The sequence below is a fragment of the Bos javanicus genome, chromosome 17 (genome assembly GCF_032452875.1).
Source record: "Bos javanicus breed banteng chromosome 17, ARS-OSU_banteng_1.0, whole genome shotgun sequence".
In the NCBI taxonomy this organism is placed as follows: Eukaryota; Metazoa; Chordata; class Mammalia; order Artiodactyla; family Bovidae; genus Bos; species Bos javanicus.
Genome location: NC_083884.1, coordinates 35,487,899 through 35,508,029, shown reverse-complemented (window position 1 = coordinate 35,508,029; position 20,131 = coordinate 35,487,899). Strand labels below are relative to the sequence as shown.

The window sequence follows — 20,131 nt, the reverse complement described above, 5'->3', positions numbered from 1 at the left end:
TAAAGAGTCAGTTCTTTGCATCAGGTGGCCAAAGTATTGGAGTTTCAGCTTCAGCATCAGTCCTTCCAATGAATATTCAGGACTGATCTCCTTTAGGATGGACTGGTTGGATCTCCTTGCAGTCCAAGGGACTCTCAAGTCTTCTCCAACACAACAGTTCAAAAGCATAAATTCTTTAGTATGGATAGTTTTAATTGTTACTTACTTGTATATCAAGCAATTCAACAGGTAAGATGTCAACACCGGAGCTTCAAGATGAGGGACTATGTTATTCCTTGCTATGTAACTAATTACTCCAAGACTTAGTAGCTTAAAATAACCTTTATCATCTCAGAGTTTCTGATGTTCAGGAGTTCAGACATGGCTTAACTGAATCCTCTGCTTCAAGGATTCTCACTGGTTGTAATGAAGATGCCAACAGGTGCTGCAGTCTAAGATCAAGTAGAGAGGGATCTATTTTCAAGCACCTTCAAATGGTTGCTGGCAGGATTCAGTTTTTTGTTGACAGACTGAAAGCCTAGGTTCCTCCAATGCTTAGCTCCTTGCTATGTGTTCCTTTTCATAGGGCAGATCAAAACACAGCTGCTTGCTTCGCTAGAGCAAGCAAAAAAAAAAAAAAAGTCAGGAGAGTGCCAGTAGAGGGAAGTCACAGGCTTTTAAGACCTAATATTGGAAGAGACAGCCCATGATTTTTGCCATATTCTGTTCATTAGTAGCCATTCACTAGATCTATTCCACCCACACTCAACAAAGGGATTACACAAGGGCAGGTATACCAGGAAACTAGGATCACTGAGAACCACTTCAGAAGATGCCTACCACAGGAACTACCAGCCAACTTAGACACAGTAAGATCCACATCTAATTCATTGGATCCTTCATAACCCTTTCTACTAGCAGACAATCCAAAAATCTCTGATGTTGATTAGTGATTGAGATGATTTTTCTTTTAATAAGCATTACTCTAATGTCAACCACCTTTATGGCAGGTTCTTAAATTATCTCTCTACTGTTGGATTTGATCTTGCTCCCAGGAGAGGAAGGAAAATGTGGAAAACCAGGTAAGTTTTAATTTGTTCTGGGATAAAAGTAAGTGAATTCTGAGATCTTTAGCAATTTTAAAATTTAAGTTCTCTGACCTTTAGTTTTCTCATATGTAGTAGGATGGAGTTAATACTGTCTGTGTGTTTAGTACTGCTTCTACATAATAACTGAGACAACATAAGTAAAATCTTTAGCACCTGTCCTAGGGACACAGCTATTAAAGAAATGTGTAGGAAAGTCTGGATGATGTAAGTGCTGCTTTAAATTTCTTTATAAGAAAATTAGCAAATAATGAAGCTGCCAGACAGTTTTATTTAAGACTTTACACATCTGAATAATCAGTTAAAAAGCAAATGTTCATTTTTAGAGTTGCACAAAAGGAAAATAATAGGGAAAGTAATAGCTGGATTGCCAAATTCATATGATGTGGGGCCAATTTCCATAAATTTTAAAAAAATCTAAGTTTTAGAACCTGGAGCTCTAAAAACAGCACTTGTAATTAATACTGTTTTTCAGATTCATAGTTTAAGGAAGTCACTACATTTTATTTCTTGATGTTACAGATTTAACAAAATACTGGTAGCAACATGTAACTTCTCACATGGATTAGACATCAAGAGTTTGTGTATATAAACACTGAAAATGAATACATTCAGCTATTATGGAACTTACAACAAATACAAACTTGTTAACAACTTTCCAGAAGGCACAAAAGACAGCATTAATAAAGAGTGGTCTTTTGCATCATTTTCAAAAATTCTTCCTTGTTTATTTCTCCATCCCCATCATGATCAGCCTCATCAAGCATTTCCTGTAAAATGAAAGGTAAATAGGATATGTGAAATCTACTAAAAAGGGATGATATAAATGAACATTCAAATACACACTCAAAACCAAATTTTAAATTTATTAATATAACCAAAGAATATAACTAAAAATTATATAAATTGTATAATTATAAATTATAATTATACAAATAAGTGAAATTTACCTGAAGTTCATCATCTGTTAAATTTTCCCCTAGTTCCTTAGCAACCCTCTTGATATTGTTCAGTGATATACTTCCTGTATCATCATCATCAAATAATCTGAAAGCCTTCAGTATTTCTTCTTTTTCATCCTTTTCACTCTTTAAAAACAAAAACAACTAAATGTCATTAGTCTTTCATTTATTTATCAGTCTAGATGCATAGGTCTTTGAGGTCTAGAACAGAAATATAGCAGGTAGACTGAGCTTTATTTACTGCTCTTCTGACTTTTGGCAATTATTCCAGTGCATTCACATCTGCCCTCAAGGTACTGAAACTCAGGGTTTATTTAAGTGGAAGAGCCACAGAGTGACAAAGAGAATCTATCTCTTATTGACCTCAGGTAACTGAGATCCCTCATCAAATATGTAAGCTCCAAGACAATACGCATGTTGTCTCATTCAGTGCTCTCTAGGATTATGCCTGAGAAAAAGAGGCAATAAATTGCTGATTTCAAGGCTTCAAAATGCTGGCCCCATTCTCTCTATCCTTATTATTTCCTAACAAAAATCCTCTTCTCACACTGGACAGTCTTCATTACTACCCTGAAAATGTCTTTAATCTTGTTATGCCTATCTGTCTAAATCCTACCCATCTTTAAAGATGGTTATATTTTCCTCTGATTGCTCCAGCCAAAAAATGTAGAAGGCTATTGCTTGTATTTCACTGAAAAACAAAATCACTACCATACCATTTTTACACTCATTATGGCAAAAAATTTTTCAAAACTAATGGTGCCAATTCCTTCTTTGTCAGTTTCAGCTATCATCTTTTTAATTTCTTCTTTCTTCGGCTCAAATCCTAAGGCCCGCATTGCAATCTGAAATAGAAAGTAGATAAGTTATAATAGGCCACAGTCTCATTCCTAGCTCTTAAATTACCTGTTAATTACTACAGTCTCTCTTTTTTACTCTGGACTAGCTTAAACCTTGGTGAAGGCAATGGCACCCCACTCCAGTACTCTTGCCTGGAAAATCCCATGGATGGAGCAGCCTGGTGGGCTGCAGTCCATGAGGTCGAGAAGAGTTGGACATGACTGAGCGCCTTCACTTTCACTTTTCACTTTCATGCATTGGAGAAGGAAATGGCAGCCCACTCCAGTGCTCTTGCCTGGAGAATCCCAGGGATGGGGGAGCCTGGTGGGCTGCTGTCTATGGGGTTGGACAGAGTCAGACACGACTGAAGTGACTTAGCAGCAGCAGCTTAAACCTAGAAAGTCAGATCAGCATGCTTAGGTTTCAGTCTCATGATGGGCTTTGGCCTGTGTGCGTGAGTGCTAAGTCACTTCAGTCATGTCTAACTGTGCGACCCTATGGACTGTAGTCCGCCAGGCTCCATGGGCTTCTCCAGGCCAGAGTACTGGAGTGGGTTGCCATGCCCTCCTCCAGGGGACCTTCCCAACCCACAGATCAACCTGCATCTCTTATGTCTCCTGAACTGGCAAGCAGGTTCTTTATCACTAAGGCTTTGACCTACTCATTCATAAAACAAGAGTAAAATACTTAACAAGATACTATTTCGGTTAGTGTAGGCCAGATCTATACACTAAAGGGGTAGGTGTCTGCACTTAAGAGATTTTATATCAAGCTTTCAGAAAGCTACTGTTAATGAAAGACTTAAAGATTGCAATAAATCAATGATAAAGTTTTTCAAATGTTTCAGAATTAGAAGTAATTTCAGAACCTTCAGTTCTTTCACATCTATGGTTCCAGACCCATCAACATCGAATAAATCAAAGGCCTCTTTAATTTCTTGCTTTTGAGTTTCATTCAATTCAATTTTTGCTGCATTTTTTTTCCATTGGTCTGAACTTGGTCTGGATGCCTGTAATAAATACACATGTGGGTGAAAGATAAACTGTGTAACTGGGACAAGTACCAGAACCAGAATTAATGGACTAAGTATAATAAATATAGTCAAGCATCCTATTCCATATAATGAACCTCAAGAATTTTCCCCTTTCCCTTTGCTAACATTTATGCTTTTAGTTATAAATATGTATCTTGCTGGAAAGCCTGGTTCTTTTTTACATCTTGGGGTTTTCTTTCAACTTAGTGCCCTTTGAGAAGCAGAAAAGGCAAAGAAGACATGCCAGAATAGTATATGTTATATGGGAAAAAATTGGCCTTACTTGGTATACCCAAACAGCAGTGTTTAATGGCCTTACTTGGTATATCCGAACAGCAGTGTTTAAGGCATATTTACTTTCATCTGTGCCTGTAAGTCTCATAATAAAATGTATGAGATATGGTTGATTGAAACATCGTATCTTTTCCCACCTTCTCACGTACTTTTCTATATTGAAGACTGGGAAATGAAAAAAAAAATACATTTTTCAGGTTAAAAAAATTACTCCAGGGATCTGGAGAAGAGTAAAGGTTGGACCAATTATCAATATCCAGGGAAGATGGAGGTCATCTTCCTGCTATCTGCCATTTTCTGCTGTAGCCTCATTTCAGTATCATGTCTTCAGCTCTGGGATAAGAGGCAGTAGTATCAGAGATTCCATGTCACTGCATATCTAGACACCAGCTTCACATATCTTAAGAGTTGGTCGTAGTAGCAGCGAATTCTTCATGCCTGGACGGCAGCTACACTGGTCTGGTCTTCAGTAGTTCCAATGGCAGAGGTCGTAGCTTCCCTGGCCAGTTTTTTCAGGGTTCCGGATGTCTTTCCTAGAGGCCCATATCCTTCAACAGTTTTAAAGCCTCTTATTCTCTGTATTCAACTCGTTTCTGGCTAGCGAGTGGTTCCTGTCTCCAACGCCATTGGTAAAACGGTTGCTGGGGTTGAAGAGGGGAAAAAATAAACTGGAGAACCGCTCTTCCGTCCCTAGAGCCACGGACACTGCGCTTCTATTCGGCGACGAATGGAGGGGTTACTAATGACACTCGAGGATAATGAAAGGAGGCGAATAATACATTTCAAAAACCAAACAGAATTCCTTATTTCAGGGAGAAACTTCAGCCTCAGCCCCAATAAGAAGTTGCACTTTCGCACTCACCATGTCTCCAACCGGCGCCCCAGGCCGGAACCTCCTAGCTTTACCTGCCAGCCGCGCTGCCCAACGGTACCTCACCGCCAGCAAACCGTTGCTAAGGCCGCTCTCGCCGATCTCTCCTGCAGCCCCGCCTATCCAGGCTTTCTTCCCCACTGACTGACAGTTGTTTCACCCAATAGTCAGGAAAGAAGACCCTCGAGGCCCGCCCCCTCTCTCTAGTCTCTACCAGTAGCGTAATGGTCTGCCTTTACCCGCCTACCGTTAAGGGGAACTTTCCGTCTGGTATCTTAGCAACCAAAACTACCAGCCCGCCCAGCCCGCCGCGCGCTTGCGCAAAATACGAGGCGTAAGGGAAGGTTCTTTACCCTGGCGTTTTGGCTTCCCAGTGCCAGCAGAACGTCGGGGAGCGTCTCGTAGGGATGGAGACGAAAGCGAGATTAGTAGGGAGGTGTTTCTACCAAATGGTAAGTCTTTGGTGGAGACGTGAGGGAGCTCTTGTTTCTTTTTCTGACCCTTTGGGGCCTGGAGGAAAGGATGAGGCTCTAGAGCCTGGTAAATTGGTCCAGGCTTAGGTTTATCATCCGGCCAGATTACCAGAGTCGAAGGGGACTGCCCTTTGCTTGCGCCGCTAGACGTCCCTCAGCCTCCACAGTGTGCGGGCCTTGGCTTTTTTAACCGCTTGCCTCCTCCGTGGTTTGCCGGGATTCTGGCCTAGTTGGCAACATTTCTTTACAGGAGAGGCGTGCTGTGTGCCTGGGCCCTTGGCATTCACATGAAAACTCTCGGCATAGGAAAGAGTTTTTACCTGTGTTGTAGCGTTTCTTTGCACGTTGGACCCACGCATAATCGCTATCAGCCTTTTCTACCGCCCCTCCCCCCACCCCCAAAACACACACACACACACACACACACACCCACCACCACCACCACCACATTATCACCTTCAACTGTTCCAGTGGGAAGATTCCTTTTTGCCAAATTTGGCTGATTTTCCAACCATTTCCAGCATAGATCCTCACTTGAGTCCAGCGTAGGTAGCCTGATAATCCATTTGACTCATTAACCGTCAAGATTTAGATGTCCAAAGCAAATTCTTGTCCAGAGGGCCAGACTTGCTGGTTCAGCCCAGGTCTGAATCTAGTCAGGGGCCAGCTTAAGTTTGGGGAGTAGGAATGAAGAGGTGATAGTCTATTAAAACTTCTAACGCTTAATTGCTTACACGCCTGGACTCTCTACCTCCTGCAGTGCCTTCTCTAGAGCAACTTCTAAAAATCATACTGGATTCTCCAACACTGGATTCAGGAAGAATTAACTTTTGCATAGGGTTTTCCCTTTATCTCCCTTATCTTCTTGAAGAGATCAAATTGCCAACATCTGCTGACTCATGGAAAAAACAAGAGAGTTCCAGAAAAACACCTATTTCTGCTTTATTGACTATGCCAAAGCCTTTGACTGTGTGGATTCACAATAAACTGTGGAAAATTCTGAAAGAGATGGGAATACCAGACCACCTGACCTGCCTCTTGAGAAATTTGTATGCAGGTCAGGAAGCAACAGTTAGAACTGGACATGGAACATCAGACTGGTTCCAAATAGGGAAAGGAGTTCGTCAAGGCTGTATATTGTCACCCTGCTTATTTAACCTCTGTGCAGAGTACATCATGAGAAACGCTGGGCTGGAAGAAGCACAAGCTGGAATCAAGATTGCCGGGAGAAATATCAATAACCTCAGATATGCAGATGACACCACCCATATGGCAGAAAGTGAAGAGGAACTCAAAAGCCTCTTGATGAAAATGAAAGTGGAGAGTGAAAAAGTTGGCTTAAAGCTCAACATTCAGAAAACGAAGATCATGGCATCCGGTCCCATCACTTCATGGGAAATAGATGGGGAAACAGTGGAAACAGTGTCAGACTTTATTTTTCTGGGCTCCAAAATCACTGCAGATGGTGACTGCAGCCATGAAATTAAAAGACGCTTACTCCTTGGAAGGAAAGTTATGACCAACCTAGATAGCATATTGAAAAGCAGAGACATTACTTTGCCAACAAAGGTCCGTCTAGTCAAGGCTATGGTTTTTCCTGTGGTCATGTATGGATGTGAGAGTTGGACTGTGAAGAAGGCTGAGCGCTGAAGAATTGATTCTTTTGAACTGTGGTGTTGGAGAAGACTCTTGAGAGTCCCTTGGAGTGCAAGGAGATCCAGCCAGTCCATTCTGAAGGAGATCAGCCCTGGGATTGCTTTGGAAGGACTGATGCTAAAGCTGAAATTCCAGTACTTTGGCCACCTCATGTGAAGAGTTGACTTATTGGAAAAGACTCTGATGCTGGGAGGGATTGGGGGCAAGAGGAGAAGGGGACGACAGAGGATGAGATGGCTGGATGGCATCACTGACTCGATGGCTGTGAGTCTGAGTGAACTCCAGGAGTTGGTGATGGACAGGGAGGCCTGGCGTGCTGCAGTTCATGGGGTTGCAAAGAGTTGGACACGACTGAGCGACTGAACTGAACTGAAGGAAAGAAAATTGTGCAAAGTATATTCTTGAAGTAGTCTCCCAAATCACTTCTCCTATTTCAGTAAGTAGAAACATGGCATGTTTTCCAAAGCCAACATCTTGTTTTGTTTACATTATATCCCAGGCACCTTACAAGCATTGTAATCATTGACTGGAAAAAAACCAACTCATTAGGATTCTGGAAAATAGGTGGGCTGTTCTAATATTAGAAGTGATTTTTATGTGTAAAGTTACCCCAGTGGAAATTAAAATGATGCAAATTCAAGATAGTTTGTGAATTAAGGAAAATGTTCAGTCACTTAATTATACTATATATGGATTTTTCAGGCCATTAATCTCACTGAGAAAGTTGCTCTTGATTGGTTTCAAGAACATACAGTTCATCTTTACAACTAGTATTAAAGGGATTTCTGAAATCAGAAATGAATAATGACCAAGTAGAAACAATTCAAATTTTTAGACTTTGCTGGATCAAGTTTGATCTCTTGGCAGTTTAAAGACTGAGTAATGTGTTAACCTGTTTTTGCCTCATTTTTTAATTTAGGCTTTTATATTTGGGATATTAACTTATAGTGAAAATGATTTTTCAATTATGGGTATAGATTGCAAGGTTTCTAGGTCTTAGAAAGTACTTGGCATTGAAAAATAGCTGTTACTAATCTAATTTTACTCTAGAACATTAATAATATTAATCTAGAAAAAATATTAAACCCATATAACTCTTAAATCTACTAAATTTATTTAATGCTTTCTGTGTATCACATACTATGCCATTTATTGGGTGAGTTTGAAAGAAACTGAGTGTAAAGTATAAAGATGAATGAAGGCAGGGAACCTACAGAGTAGTGGGGGAGAAAGGCACAGACATAAACACATGATTTTTAATTCAGGATGCTAAGTGCCTTAGTAGATGTATATAGAAAGTACTTTGGCAGCCAAAGAAGGAGGTACTACTACTCCTTGAGGAATTGGAAGAAGCTGTACCAAAAAGTGAGGCATTTGCCTTAGGTCGTGAAAGATGTATAGCATTTGCCAAGGTGAAGATAAGGCTAGGATATTCAGAGTAGAGTATAATATGTGCAAAAATGAATGTACATGTGTGTTGTGGTGTGGTGAGATCATGGGGTTTATAAGGAAAGGTGGAAGAGATTAGTCTTATAAATTAGCTGGAAGTTAGATATATCAAGCTAGGAATAAAGATTCTTTTTTCTAAGATAAATGTTTTTAGGCAGTGGAATGATCTGATTAGGTTTGTGTTTTTCAAAGCTATTTCTGACAACCATGTAAAGGAGGAACATTTTGGAAGCGGTTAAAGGGCCTCAACTAAGTGCCAAATAAGAATTATGTTGACTCTAAGGGTGGCTGAACCTTAAATTTATGGTTGAGGAATGCTGAAAATGGCATCTGTTTAATCTTGTTTCACTTCTGTACTCAAGTATGAGATAATAAATGTGGTGAAAACCGTTCATTTATTCACCTGTCAGATAGTTATTGAGTACTTGTAACATATCAGACAGTGTTCTCAGTATATGGGGTACATCACTGACTAAAACTGCCCTTCTAGGAATTACTTTCCAAGAGAGGGACATAGTCAATAGATAGTAAATTAAATAAGTATACTGTACTATTTTATAAGGTGATAGGCCTGGCCACGGGATTGGAAAAGGTCAGTTTTCATTCCAATCCCAAAGAAAGGCAATGCCAAAGAATGCTCAAACTACCGCACAATTGCACTCATCTCACACGCTATTAAAGTCATGCTCAAAATTCTCCAAGCCATGCTTCAGCAATACGTCAACTGTGAACTTCCAGATGTTCAAGCTGGTTTTAGAAAAGGCAGAAGAACCAGAGACCAAAAACATCCATTGGATCATGGAAAAAGGAAGAGAGTTCCAGAAAAAACATCTATTTCTGCTTTATTGACTATGCCAAAGCCTTTGTGTGGATCACAATAAATTGTGAAAAATTCTGAAAGAGATGGGAATTCCAGACCACCTGACCTGTCTCTTGAGAAATTTGTATGCAGGTCAGGAAGCAACAGTTAGAACTGGACATGGAACAACAGACTGGTTCCAAATAGGAAAAGGAGTACATCAAGGCTGTATATTATCACCCTGCTTATTTAACTTCTATGCAGAGTACATCATGAGAAACATTGGGCTAGAAGAAACACAAGCTGGAATCAAGATTGCCGGGAGAAATATCAATAACCTCAGATATGCAGATGACACCACTCTTATGGCAGAAAGTGAAGAGGAACTCAAAAGCCTCTTGATGAAAGTGAAAGTGGAGAGTGAAAAAGTTGGCTTAAAGCTCAACATTCAGAAAACGAAGATCATGGCATCTGGTCCCATTACTTCATGGGAAATAGATGGGGAAACAGTGGAAACAGTGTCAGACTTTATTTTTTTGGGCTCCAAAATCACTGCAGATGGTGACTGCAGCCATGAAATTAAAAGACGCTTACTCCTTGGAAGGAAAGTTATGACCAACCTAGATAGCATATTCAAAAGCAGGGATATTACTTTGCCAACAAAGGTCCGTCTAGTCAAGGCTATGGTTTTTCCAGTGGTCATGTATGGATGGGAAAGTTGGACAGTGAAGAAAGCTGAGTGCCGAAGAATTGATACTTTTTAACTGTGGTGTTGGAGAAGACTCTTGAGAGTCTCTTGGACTGCAAGGAGATCTAACCAGTCCATTCTAAAGGAGATCAGTCCTGGGTGTTCTTTGGAAGGACTGATGCTAAAGCTGAAACTCCAATACTTTGGCTCATACAAAGAGTTGACTTATTGGAAAAGACTCTGATGCTGGGAGGGATTGGGATCAGGAGGAGAAGGAGATGACAGAGGATAGATGGCTGAATGGCATCACCGACTCGATGGACATGAGTTTGGGTGAATTCCGCGAGTTGGTGATGGACAGGGAGGCCTGTAATTCATGCAGTCACAAATAGTCAGACATGACTGAGCGACTGAACTGAAGTGAACTGAATGTTATGGGGAAAAAATTAGAGCAGATAAAGGGAGTCCCAGAGAAGGCAACATGGCACCCCACTCCAGTACTCTTGCCTAGAAAATCCCATGGACGGAGTAGCCTGGAAGGCTGCAGTCCATGGGGTCACTGAGGGTCGGACACGACTGAGCGACTTCACTTTCACTTTTCACTTTCATGCATTGGAGAAGGAAATGGCAACCCACTCCAGTGTTCTTGCCTAGAGAATCCCAGGGACGGGGGAGCCTGGTGGGCTACCGTCTATGGGGTCGCACAGAGTCGGACACAACTGAAGTGACTTAGCAAAGGGAGTCCAGAATGTAGGGATTTCCATAAGGGAAAAGAGGAGTTTGCATTGTTAAATAGGGTATTCAGGATAGATCTTGTTGAAAGGGGGATATTTGCATAAATATAAAGGAGGTGAGACCATAGATTTCTTGGAGAGGAGCATCCCAGAAAGAGGGAAGAAGCAGAACAGAAACACTAAGGTAGGAGGCATGCCTTACATGTTCCAGGAACAGAAAGGAGGCCAGAGCAGAGTGATCAAGGGATAGAGTAGTAGGAGACAGAGAGGTAAAGGGGAGAAGTACAGATTCTTAGCATGCTGTAAGGACTTTGACTTTCACTTTCACTTTCACTTGAGTAAAATGGGAAGGCTCTGCAGAATTCTGAACAGAGGAGTGAAAGGATTTCAAATTATTTTTATAAGGGACTCCTATAACAGGTATAAAAGCTTTATTTTCCAGGTTGGAGGTTTTAAACAGTGGAGTGAAATAATTAGACTGTATTGGGAATGGATTAAAGTGAGTAAAGTCGCTCAGTCATGTCTGACTCTTTGTGACCCCATGGACTGTAGCCTACCAAGCGCCTCTGTCCATGGGATTTTCCAGGCAGGAATACCGAAGTGGGTTGCCATTTCCTTCTCCAGGAGATCTTCCCGTCCCAGGGATTGAACCCAGGTCTCGCACATTGTATGGATTGGAGCTAGGCAAACTCTTGATTTTGTAGCTGATCATACCTTTTCAGAAGACATTATTTTTTTTAAAATCCAACTCCTGAAAAGCTTTGCATGTCTTAGTGTTCTAAACCAAGTACTTTAGTTGTTGTTGTTCATTCGCTAAGTCATGTCCAACTCTTTGTGACCCCATGGACTGTAACCTGCCAGGCTTCTCTGTCCATGGGATTTCCCAGACAAGAATATTGGAGTGGGTTGCCATTTCTGATTCATAAAGAGTCAAACACAACTGAGCACAGCATGGTTACAGTCAGTGACATTCTGTGACTTAAACATAGTGTAGAGTGACTTCCCTGGTGGTCTAGTGACTAAGACTCTGAGCTCCCAATGCAGGGGGTCTGGGTTCGATCCCTCGTCAGGGAACTGTGCTGTAACTAAGAATTCTTGTGCTCCAACTAAAGATCCCACATCCCCAGAGCCAAATAAACAAGCATAGTATAGAAAGCATAGTGCAGAAACCATAAACAGAGACACTGATACCTGAGAGGAAAAAAAAGGCCTATCCATGTTAAGGGTATGAACAAGGCTTGGAAGAAAGCATAAAAGCTTTGAAGTGGGAAGTGCAGTGGAAGATTCTACAAAAGAGAGTGAGTTACTATCATGCTGGGTAGAGGGGCCCCCAGAAAGCAGTATTGTAGAGTAGTTAATAACTTGGGGCTTAGGCATTAGACAAACATAGATTTTAGGTCTTAACCTTTTTCTTACTAGCTGTAAAATTTATATATTATTTATTATTCATTTTGTACATAATTAAAGTAGATTAATGGTAGTATATATATGTGTGTTATTGTTGTTGTGAAGACTACATTGTGTGATGCAGGTAAACTGCCTTCTACTTAGTAAGCTCCCAAAATGTGTTAGAAATGAAAAACAAAAGCAAAAGGCAAGTTTTGGCTTTTCAAGCTTATCTTTTCAACAAATTTTTCTGAAGCAACCAACGTGAAAGGGAAGCAGAGATTGGCGTTGTGCTGGCAAAGCCAAGGACCTCTGGGAGCAGCCAGAGGCTGGAAGAGGCCCAGAGGATTCTTCCCTAGAGCCTTCAAAAGGAGTGTGGCCCTGCAGATACCTTAATTTCATACTTCTAGGCTCCAGAACCATGAGATAGTAAATATGTGTAGTTGTTGAGCCACCCATTTGTGGGTAATTTGGTAAAGCAGACCTAGAAAACTAATAGAGCAAGAGTGTGGAGAAATGTAAAGGCCTGTACATTACTGGTAGGAAAGTGAAATGGTTTGGCTGCTACAGAAAAGTTCAGCAGTTCCACAGAAACACATACGGAATTACCAGATGTCCACTCCTAGGTGTGTGCCTACCCCAAAGAATTGAAAACAGATACTCAAACACTTGTACACAGATGTTTTAGTGTCACTTTTCACAATAATCCCAAAGTAGAAGCAATCCAAATGCCCATGAATGGATAAACAAAATGATAGCCACCGACCTACATGCATAAAAAGGAATGGAATACTGGCACATGCTTAGTGCAGATGAACTTCAGAAGCATGATGCTAAGTGAAGGAAACCAGACACAAAGGGTCCCTTGTTATATGATTCTGTTTATATGAAATATCCAGAATAAGTAAGTCTGTAGAGGTAAGAAAGCAGGTTGGTGGCTGGTGGGGCTGAGAGTATAGGGAGGGACTACTTAACACCGCAGGGTTTTCTCTTGGGGGATAATGGAAATGTTTTGGAACAAGATAAAGGTAGTGATTGTACAACACTATAAATGCTCAAAGTGCTGCTGAAATGTGTACTTTAAAATAGCTAAGTTTATGTTAGATGAATTTTTTATAAATTTCAATAAGTTTATAAATTTTCATAAAGCTTTTAGGAGAAATATGAAATATCCTTTGTACTCAGGAGTAAATGAAACTTTTAAAAATAGAACCTAATAACAATAAAAAAAAATGGATTACAAAAATAGATTGCCAGGCAGTATTAAGGGCCACTTATCAGTTTGAAGTCATGAACTTAAAATGACACCAGTCAGCATGGTTGTTTGTTTCTCTGTTTATTTTCAGCTGCCTCAATGTAAGCATGGAGTAGACAGAGTTGGATTTCATCAAGCTTAGTGGTTTTGCAAGGTGAGTAAGATGAACCAAAAGAAAGACAAGGGCTTTGAGGGAGAATATACTAGAGAGTGATTGTAATAACTGGCAAATGGGAATTTAAACTGGATAAGTAGAGAATTGATACATGGGTTTGTTGTTCATTCGCTAAGTCGTGTCCTACTCTTTGTCCGACCCCATGGACTGCAACACGCCAGGCTTCCCTGTCCTTCACAATCTCCCAGAGTTTGTGCAGATTCATATCCATTGAGTCAGTGATGCCACCTAACCATCTCATCCTCTGCTGCCCCTTCTCCTCTTGCCTTCAGTCTTCCCTGTCTGGGGTAAAGGACAGCAAACATATGGTAAAATCAGAGAACTGTAAGACAGGATGGGTCTCAGCATGCTGTCTAGAGACATAACTGAATATATCAAGAATTTTATTTTTGTTTTACAGAATTGAAAATTTCACAGAAGAGGTTTTGAAGCCAAGTTCAAACAATTTGTTATATTAATATATTTTCCTTGGCTGTACTGGCTTTTCTCCTTAGCCCTCAAAAGCCTGTAGAAAGCTGCTGTTGAGCATCAGTTATGCTGTGGCTTCCTGCTGATCCTGAGGTGTGTCTGAACTGTAGTACTCTTCAGCTTTAGAGATGCATCTCAGTATAGATAGTATAGGAACAAATTTACTAGTGTCGAGACCCGCATTAGAGGAAAAGCAAAACTCTGAGAGTTGTTGGCTTTTTGACATTTTGAATTTAAAAGACTGTGATAAAAAATATATAGTTAAAGAAATTAAAGGCTTAGAGTTGGAAGAGAAGTGTATGTTATCTGCAGTTTTAGCTCTAGTACTTTAAGAGCTCATACCTCACAACTCAGGTTATTTTATTACAGATGGCTTTTCAGTTAGAGGGTACTTTGTTAAAAAGTTCTTTTATTGGACTAAAGACTACCTCTTATAACTTCTTCCTCTAATTTTAGATGTGAATTCTGAAATATTATGTGAAAAAGTCTAATTGCTCTTGAAGTTCCTTTTAAATAGTACTTGCTTCCCCCCTTCTCATATTCTAATCAATAACCAAATCCATCCTTTCACTTGCATCCCTCTAGCAGTTCTCATCTGGATAACCATGGCCTCCCTGCCCCCAGTCTGGCACCCATCCAATCAGTGGTCTACATTGTAATATATCCAGAGCACTAATAATAATAAAGTTATTATTTTTATATTCTTTAATTTTATTTTTAATATTTTTTGCTTAATTTTATGTTATAAATGTATTATTATTATTGCAAGTACTCATAAGCACTAATTATGTGCCAGGCACTATTCTAAGAACTATCTACTCACTTAGCACCTTATAATAACCCTGTGAAGTAGATTCTGTTATTATCCTCATTTTTCAGATATGAAAACAGGGCAGAGATGTTAAGAAACTTGCTGAAGGCCACACAATTTAAGCAGTAGAGACAAGTTCAAACCCAGACTTCTAGATTCAGAGTATGTGCTTTCAAACACTACATCAAGGTGTTTCTTCTTCTCCCCTTAAATCATTTCCATATTTCCCATGATAAGTAGGATCAGGTTTGACACGGTGCCTACTACCTTTCATGATCCAGTCTCTTTCCTTCTATTGCTTCGTCTTACTACTTGCTTTATATTCCCATGAAACTAAATTATGTGTGTTATCCCAATAAATTGTTTTTGTCACATATAGTGCATTTACTACTACTTCCTTCAGCTTGCTAATTACTTCAAATTATTCATGTCCAACATTACGTTCTTCTGGAAGTACTGCCTCTTGCCTGCTTTATAATCCACTTCCCCCGTTGAATGAAGTGTTCCTTCTCCACACACCCATACCTTTATCATTAATGCTGTGTCATTGCACTGGCCATATTTAATGGAAACTACATATATCAGAAACTCCTCAAAAGCAGGAACTATATCTTATTTTCCTTTTAATAAGCATCTTTTAGAACCCTGAAGTACCCTGAATAAAGTTCCAAGTTTTAATTTTATTTGCAGATGATGATTCTTGGTGATGGATTGCAGGGTCATAAACAGAAGAAGGCACACAGGACTGCAACAACTTTCCTCATTTGCCGAAACAGGAAGAACTTTCCTAGGCCCAGTAAAATCATCCAAATTTATTATAGATGAAGAGTGCCATGAAAGTGTGTTAATTAGCTCAACAGTAAGGCTTCTTGAAAGTTTGGATTTAACCAGTGCAGTGGGACAACTTCTCAATGAAGCAATTCAGGCACAAAACAGCACATACAGAACTGGAACCAGTACTCTTTTGTTTCTCGTTGGTGCATGGAGCAGTGCTGCCGAAGAATGTCTTCATTTGGGTGTCCCCATGTCATTAATAGCGTCTGTGATGTCAGAAGGCTTGAATTCATGCATTGAAGAGGTAGAATCCCTTCAAGTACCTATCCACAGTGTATGTGACCATATAGACAGCACAGAAACGTTTTCTGGACTTAGTGTCAGCTTGTACCCTTCTCTACAAATCCCTTCAGGTACTGGCTTGGTCCAGAAAGAGCATGATCTCAAAGACGTGACCTCTCAGTCACTGGCCTTCTGCAGTCTTTCTGGGAGACCTGTTAAATCACCTCAACTGTTTAGGCTTCAGGCTAAGTTTGAAGCAGATGAGAACATATCACGAACTCCTCAAACTCTGAAAAACAACCTGCTTGCAGACACCCACTGCCGAAAGTCAGTCCTGACCCACAGTAGACATTTTAGTAGGACAGATCGTCATTGGATAAGCAAGCCAGGTGGATTTCTAGAACAACTTAGTGCAGCTGCTCCAAAGACTAGCTGTAGCGATCTGGCAGAGTTGGAGGTGGGTTTGAGTCATGGAGACCCCAGCAGCATGAGGCTAGTGGACGAAGCAGTACGGCTGCAGCATCAGAATGCAGGCAGGCAGCGAGGCAGCCATACCGGGCTATTCCCCTTTGACATTTCAAGAATCTTCACCTGCTGCTTACCGGGCTTACCTGACACTTTGTCTTGTGTCTGTCCAGGATACATCACTGTTGTGTCAATGTCCACTGCTACTCTGGTCAAGGAATTGCAGAATCAGCCGGTCCGTGTAGTTCTTGTTGAGGGTGACCTCACTGAGAATTACCGCCATCTGGGATTTAATAAGCCTGCAAATATTAAAACAGTGTCAGAAAGCGTGAAGGTTCAACAAGACAGCTCAGAAGAACTGTGGACAGATCATGTATTACAGGTGTTAATCAAGTTCAACGTGAACCTTGTCCTGGCACGAGGAAATGTGTCTGAACGCTTAGCTGAAAAATGCACCGATAGTAAGCGGCTGGTAATTGGATCGGTGCAAGACAGTGTGCTGCAGGCTTTCGCAGAGGCTTCGGGAGCTGTGCAGGTGGCCTACCTCACACACATGAATGAAAACTGTGTGGGCAGTGGGGTCTCTGTGACCACGTGGAGAAGCATTCCCTCTGACACTATAGATGGGATCAGCAGAATGGCAGTCGTGTTAAAAACAGAAGGAATTAATTTGGTTACAGTAGTGCTGACTAGCCCAGTCATTGCCCAGATGCAAACTAAAGAAGACAGGTTCTGGACTTGTGCCTCTCGTCTGTATTATGCTCTGAAAGAGCAAAAGGTCTTCCTTGGAGGTGGCGCAGTTGAAATTTTGTGTCTTACCCATCTTCAGAGTCTCGCGGGACAGTCTGTGAATAAAGGAAATCAAGACTGTTCAGGGTGGCTGCATAACACTTCCTCTTGGCTGGCCTCATCTGCAGCACTGTATAGACCTACGGTGCTTAAATGCCTGGCAGATGGATGGCACAGGTACCTCTCAACTCTCCTGCGTAACACTGCCGTTTACTCATCAGACTCTGAAGCCGCCACATCCATTCAGTGTCATCTACAAAATGCTGCAGACTCTGGCTCTCCTTCATCTTACATCTTGAATGAATATAGTAAACTTAATAGTGTAATTTTAAATTTAGGCATTTCAGATAAGCTGGAACCAATTCCAAGAGTTTATGACGTTGTTACACCAAAAATTGAGGCATGGCGCCGAGCTCTGGATTTAGTACTGTTAGTACTTCAGACAGACAATGAAATTATCACTGGACTTGCACACACACAGAAAAGTTCACAGGAATCAGAAGGCTTTTTATTTTTGTAAAGTTATTGGCTAAGTCTTTGTAAAATTGTCTTTGGTAACATGTCATGCTAATAATAAATTTTCCGGTAGTTAAGTCTCAGTGTCTGAAATGTCAGCTTTTACCAAGAAGAAGATAATTGATATGTGTCAATAACTATTCAGGATATGGGATTTCGCCCTACTTATAATCTCACAAGTTAGCCTGTTACTTTTCAGGGAATGCTACAGAATACACAAGATGGTTGGATCAGAGACAGGACTTTTTATTATTCACAGCAAAAGCAGTACCCAGAGCTTTGGGTTGGTCTGTGTCAGGTCCCCATTTCTCTAAGTCCCACAAGAGCAAAAAAAGGGCTACTGATGGAAACCAGCACACTCAGTGTTTGTGTTATGGCAGAAGAACACTGAGCTTGGGGTCGCCACTGCTTTTATAGTAAGCAGAAACATCTTGTTCTTTGTCCAACAGTAATTGTTTCCTCATGCCTGAAACATGTAAACACAAGCCTGAGACATGAGCTGGTTAAAGCTAGGCCATGGCATACTGAGAATGTTTGCAGTGTCACTCAGAGCCCACGGTGGAGAGCCTCCTCCAACAACTCACTCTTCAACAATTCTCAGCCAGACTTGAATTTTCATGGCTGTTGGCTACTCTGATTACTCTGGCAAAGAGGTTACTTCATTCTATACTGAATCCACTCAATTGGTCCCATATAGCAACTAAATTAAGGCTATCAAAATGGACTCTTGAGCAGCAGGATAAAATCAGTCTGCAGTATTGACCTCAGCCATGTTTCCCAGCATCTTGAATTGAGTCAAATGTCAATTCCAAGGAGGACCAATAGGTCTTTTTATTAGCCAGAATGTAGTCTATAATTTGCTGTCCATAATGAGCCATGCAGGGGAGCTTTGACTGACTTGCTTATCTTTGGTGACATTGCAAAAATTACAGGAGGCTATAGATGGGCCAAAGGCAGCCCCCATCCCTAGTGGAGATAGCATTGTGGCCCACACTCCCCACATATGAGCACATGTAACCACAACAGGCCCAGGTCACTGTATTTCGGGATTTGTTGTGAAACCTGATTTGAATCATATATGCCTAGTCGCTCAGTCACGTCCAACTCTTTGTGACCTCAGGGACTGTAGCCTGCCAGGCTCCTTTGTCCATGGAATTCTCCAGGCAAGAATCCTGGAGTGGGTTGCCATTCCCTTCTCCAGGGAATTCTTCCCAACCCAGGAATCAAACCCAGGTCTCCTGCATTGCAAGGAGATTCTTTACCACCTGAGCCACCAGGGAGGGTCGCAAAAGTCAGACACGACTGAGCAACCAAGCTTGAGCAAACAGAATCACAACGAACCTGGCTTCCCTAATTTGAATTAACCATAAATTTAAGTCAGATAGGTATTGTCACCCAATAATTGCAGCCTCAGTTGTCATACATGACAAAATCCAAGGCTCCTCAGACATTAAGAGAAGCATATGATTAGTCAGATTGAAACAAGGTTGTCCTGGTCCCTGTGTTTGTGATGTGTTCTTATCTGGGAGCTGCCATTGGTGGCATCACGTCCTGCCTCCAGTAGTGAACAAGAGGCTTACCAAGGAGCTGAGCCTTCTTTGTGGTGGGCATGGAGACAGCATTTGTTTGTTTGACTCCCAGAGGGACTGAGTGCTATGAATCTATCCAAATGGTCTCAAAGAACTTGACTTGGCAAACAGCGTTCTGAATTTTGTTTGTTTATCAGTTGGTTCTATTGGTGAATAGTTTGAGGTAGACAGTGCCATAGTCAGGAAGAAAACTGCCACAGTTAGGACCACTGAGAGGGGCTTCCAACTTGTCAACCTTGTAATATCTAAATACCACCTGTACAGTGAACATTTGAGGCATCAGTGTATAGAGGCATTCACTCAGTCCCCGCCTGTTGGTGAGTTAGGATGGAGTAGGGTATGGTGGTGATTGGCAGGAAGCCTGTCTCATTTCTCTGCTTGTAGCAATACCCCAAATGGTGGAATCTTCTCGGGTACTTTATGAACATTTAAGTTTAAGCACATAACACACTGATGCCAATTGTGTGTTTTTATAATAATAGTATAGTGAATTGGGCCATTGGGCCCCACCCACAGGGTCACTTTTTTCCTTTTTGCAAGATTTGCTCCAATCCTATCAGTTGACTTCAGTCACTTTTCTTCCGTGGGAACATGGACCAAGAAGGTTAACACTTTAATATTAAGGGCTTTAACAGTTGCCAGGAGATGATGTGATCTCCCTGACTGCGAGCTCAGGAAGGCGCAAAGAGAGAGGGCAGCAGGCAAGGAGGGTTTTTTTTTTTTTTTTTCCTGGCTCT

At 41.2% G+C, this 20,131-nt stretch overlaps 2 protein-coding genes across 2 annotated transcripts; one reads left to right on the top strand and one right to left on the bottom strand.

Annotated features, from left to right (window-relative positions):
- Positions 1-1,336: 1,336 nt before the first annotated feature.
- On the bottom strand, positions 1,337-5,276 carry LOC133228644 (centrin-4). The gene is made up of 5 exons (XM_061384255.1): positions 5,077-5,276; positions 3,756-3,896; positions 2,764-2,892; positions 2,036-2,173; positions 1,337-1,855 (listed from the first exon to the last, which is right to left on the bottom strand). Exons 1-5 carry the CDS (start codon positions 5,077-5,079, stop codon positions 1,766-1,768), a joined length of 501 nt encoding a protein of 166 aa, XP_061240239.1. The 5' UTR covers positions 5,080-5,276; the 3' UTR covers positions 1,337-1,765.
- Positions 5,277-5,367: 91 nt separating this feature from the next.
- Positions 5,368-17,882, top strand: BBS12 (Bardet-Biedl syndrome 12). Its single transcript, XM_061384249.1, has 3 exons — positions 5,368-5,537; positions 13,617-13,679; positions 15,670-17,882. Exon 3 carries the CDS (start codon positions 15,686-15,688, stop codon positions 17,807-17,809), a length of 2,124 nt encoding a protein of 707 aa, XP_061240233.1. The 5' UTR covers positions 5,368-5,537; positions 13,617-13,679; positions 15,670-15,685; the 3' UTR covers positions 17,810-17,882.
- The last annotated feature ends 2,249 nt before the right edge of the window (positions 17,883-20,131 follow it).

What these genes read in the sequence shown, in the direction of transcription:
- BBS12 (XM_061384249.1), top strand. Translation starts at nt 15,686, where the DNA reads ATGGATTGCAGGGTCATAAACAGAAGAAGGCACACAGGACTGCAACAA.
- LOC133228644 (XM_061384255.1), bottom strand. An exon ending in CCATAATGAGTGTAAAAATG is followed by an intron (nt 2,174 to 2,763) that starts GTATGGTAGTGA and finishes TTGTTTTTAAAG; the next exon opens with AGTGAAAAGGATGAAAAAGA. An exon ending in TAACAGATGATGAACTTCAG is followed by an intron (nt 1,856 to 2,035) that starts GTAAATTTCACT and finishes TTCATTTTACAG; the next exon opens with GAAATGCTTGATGAGGCTGA.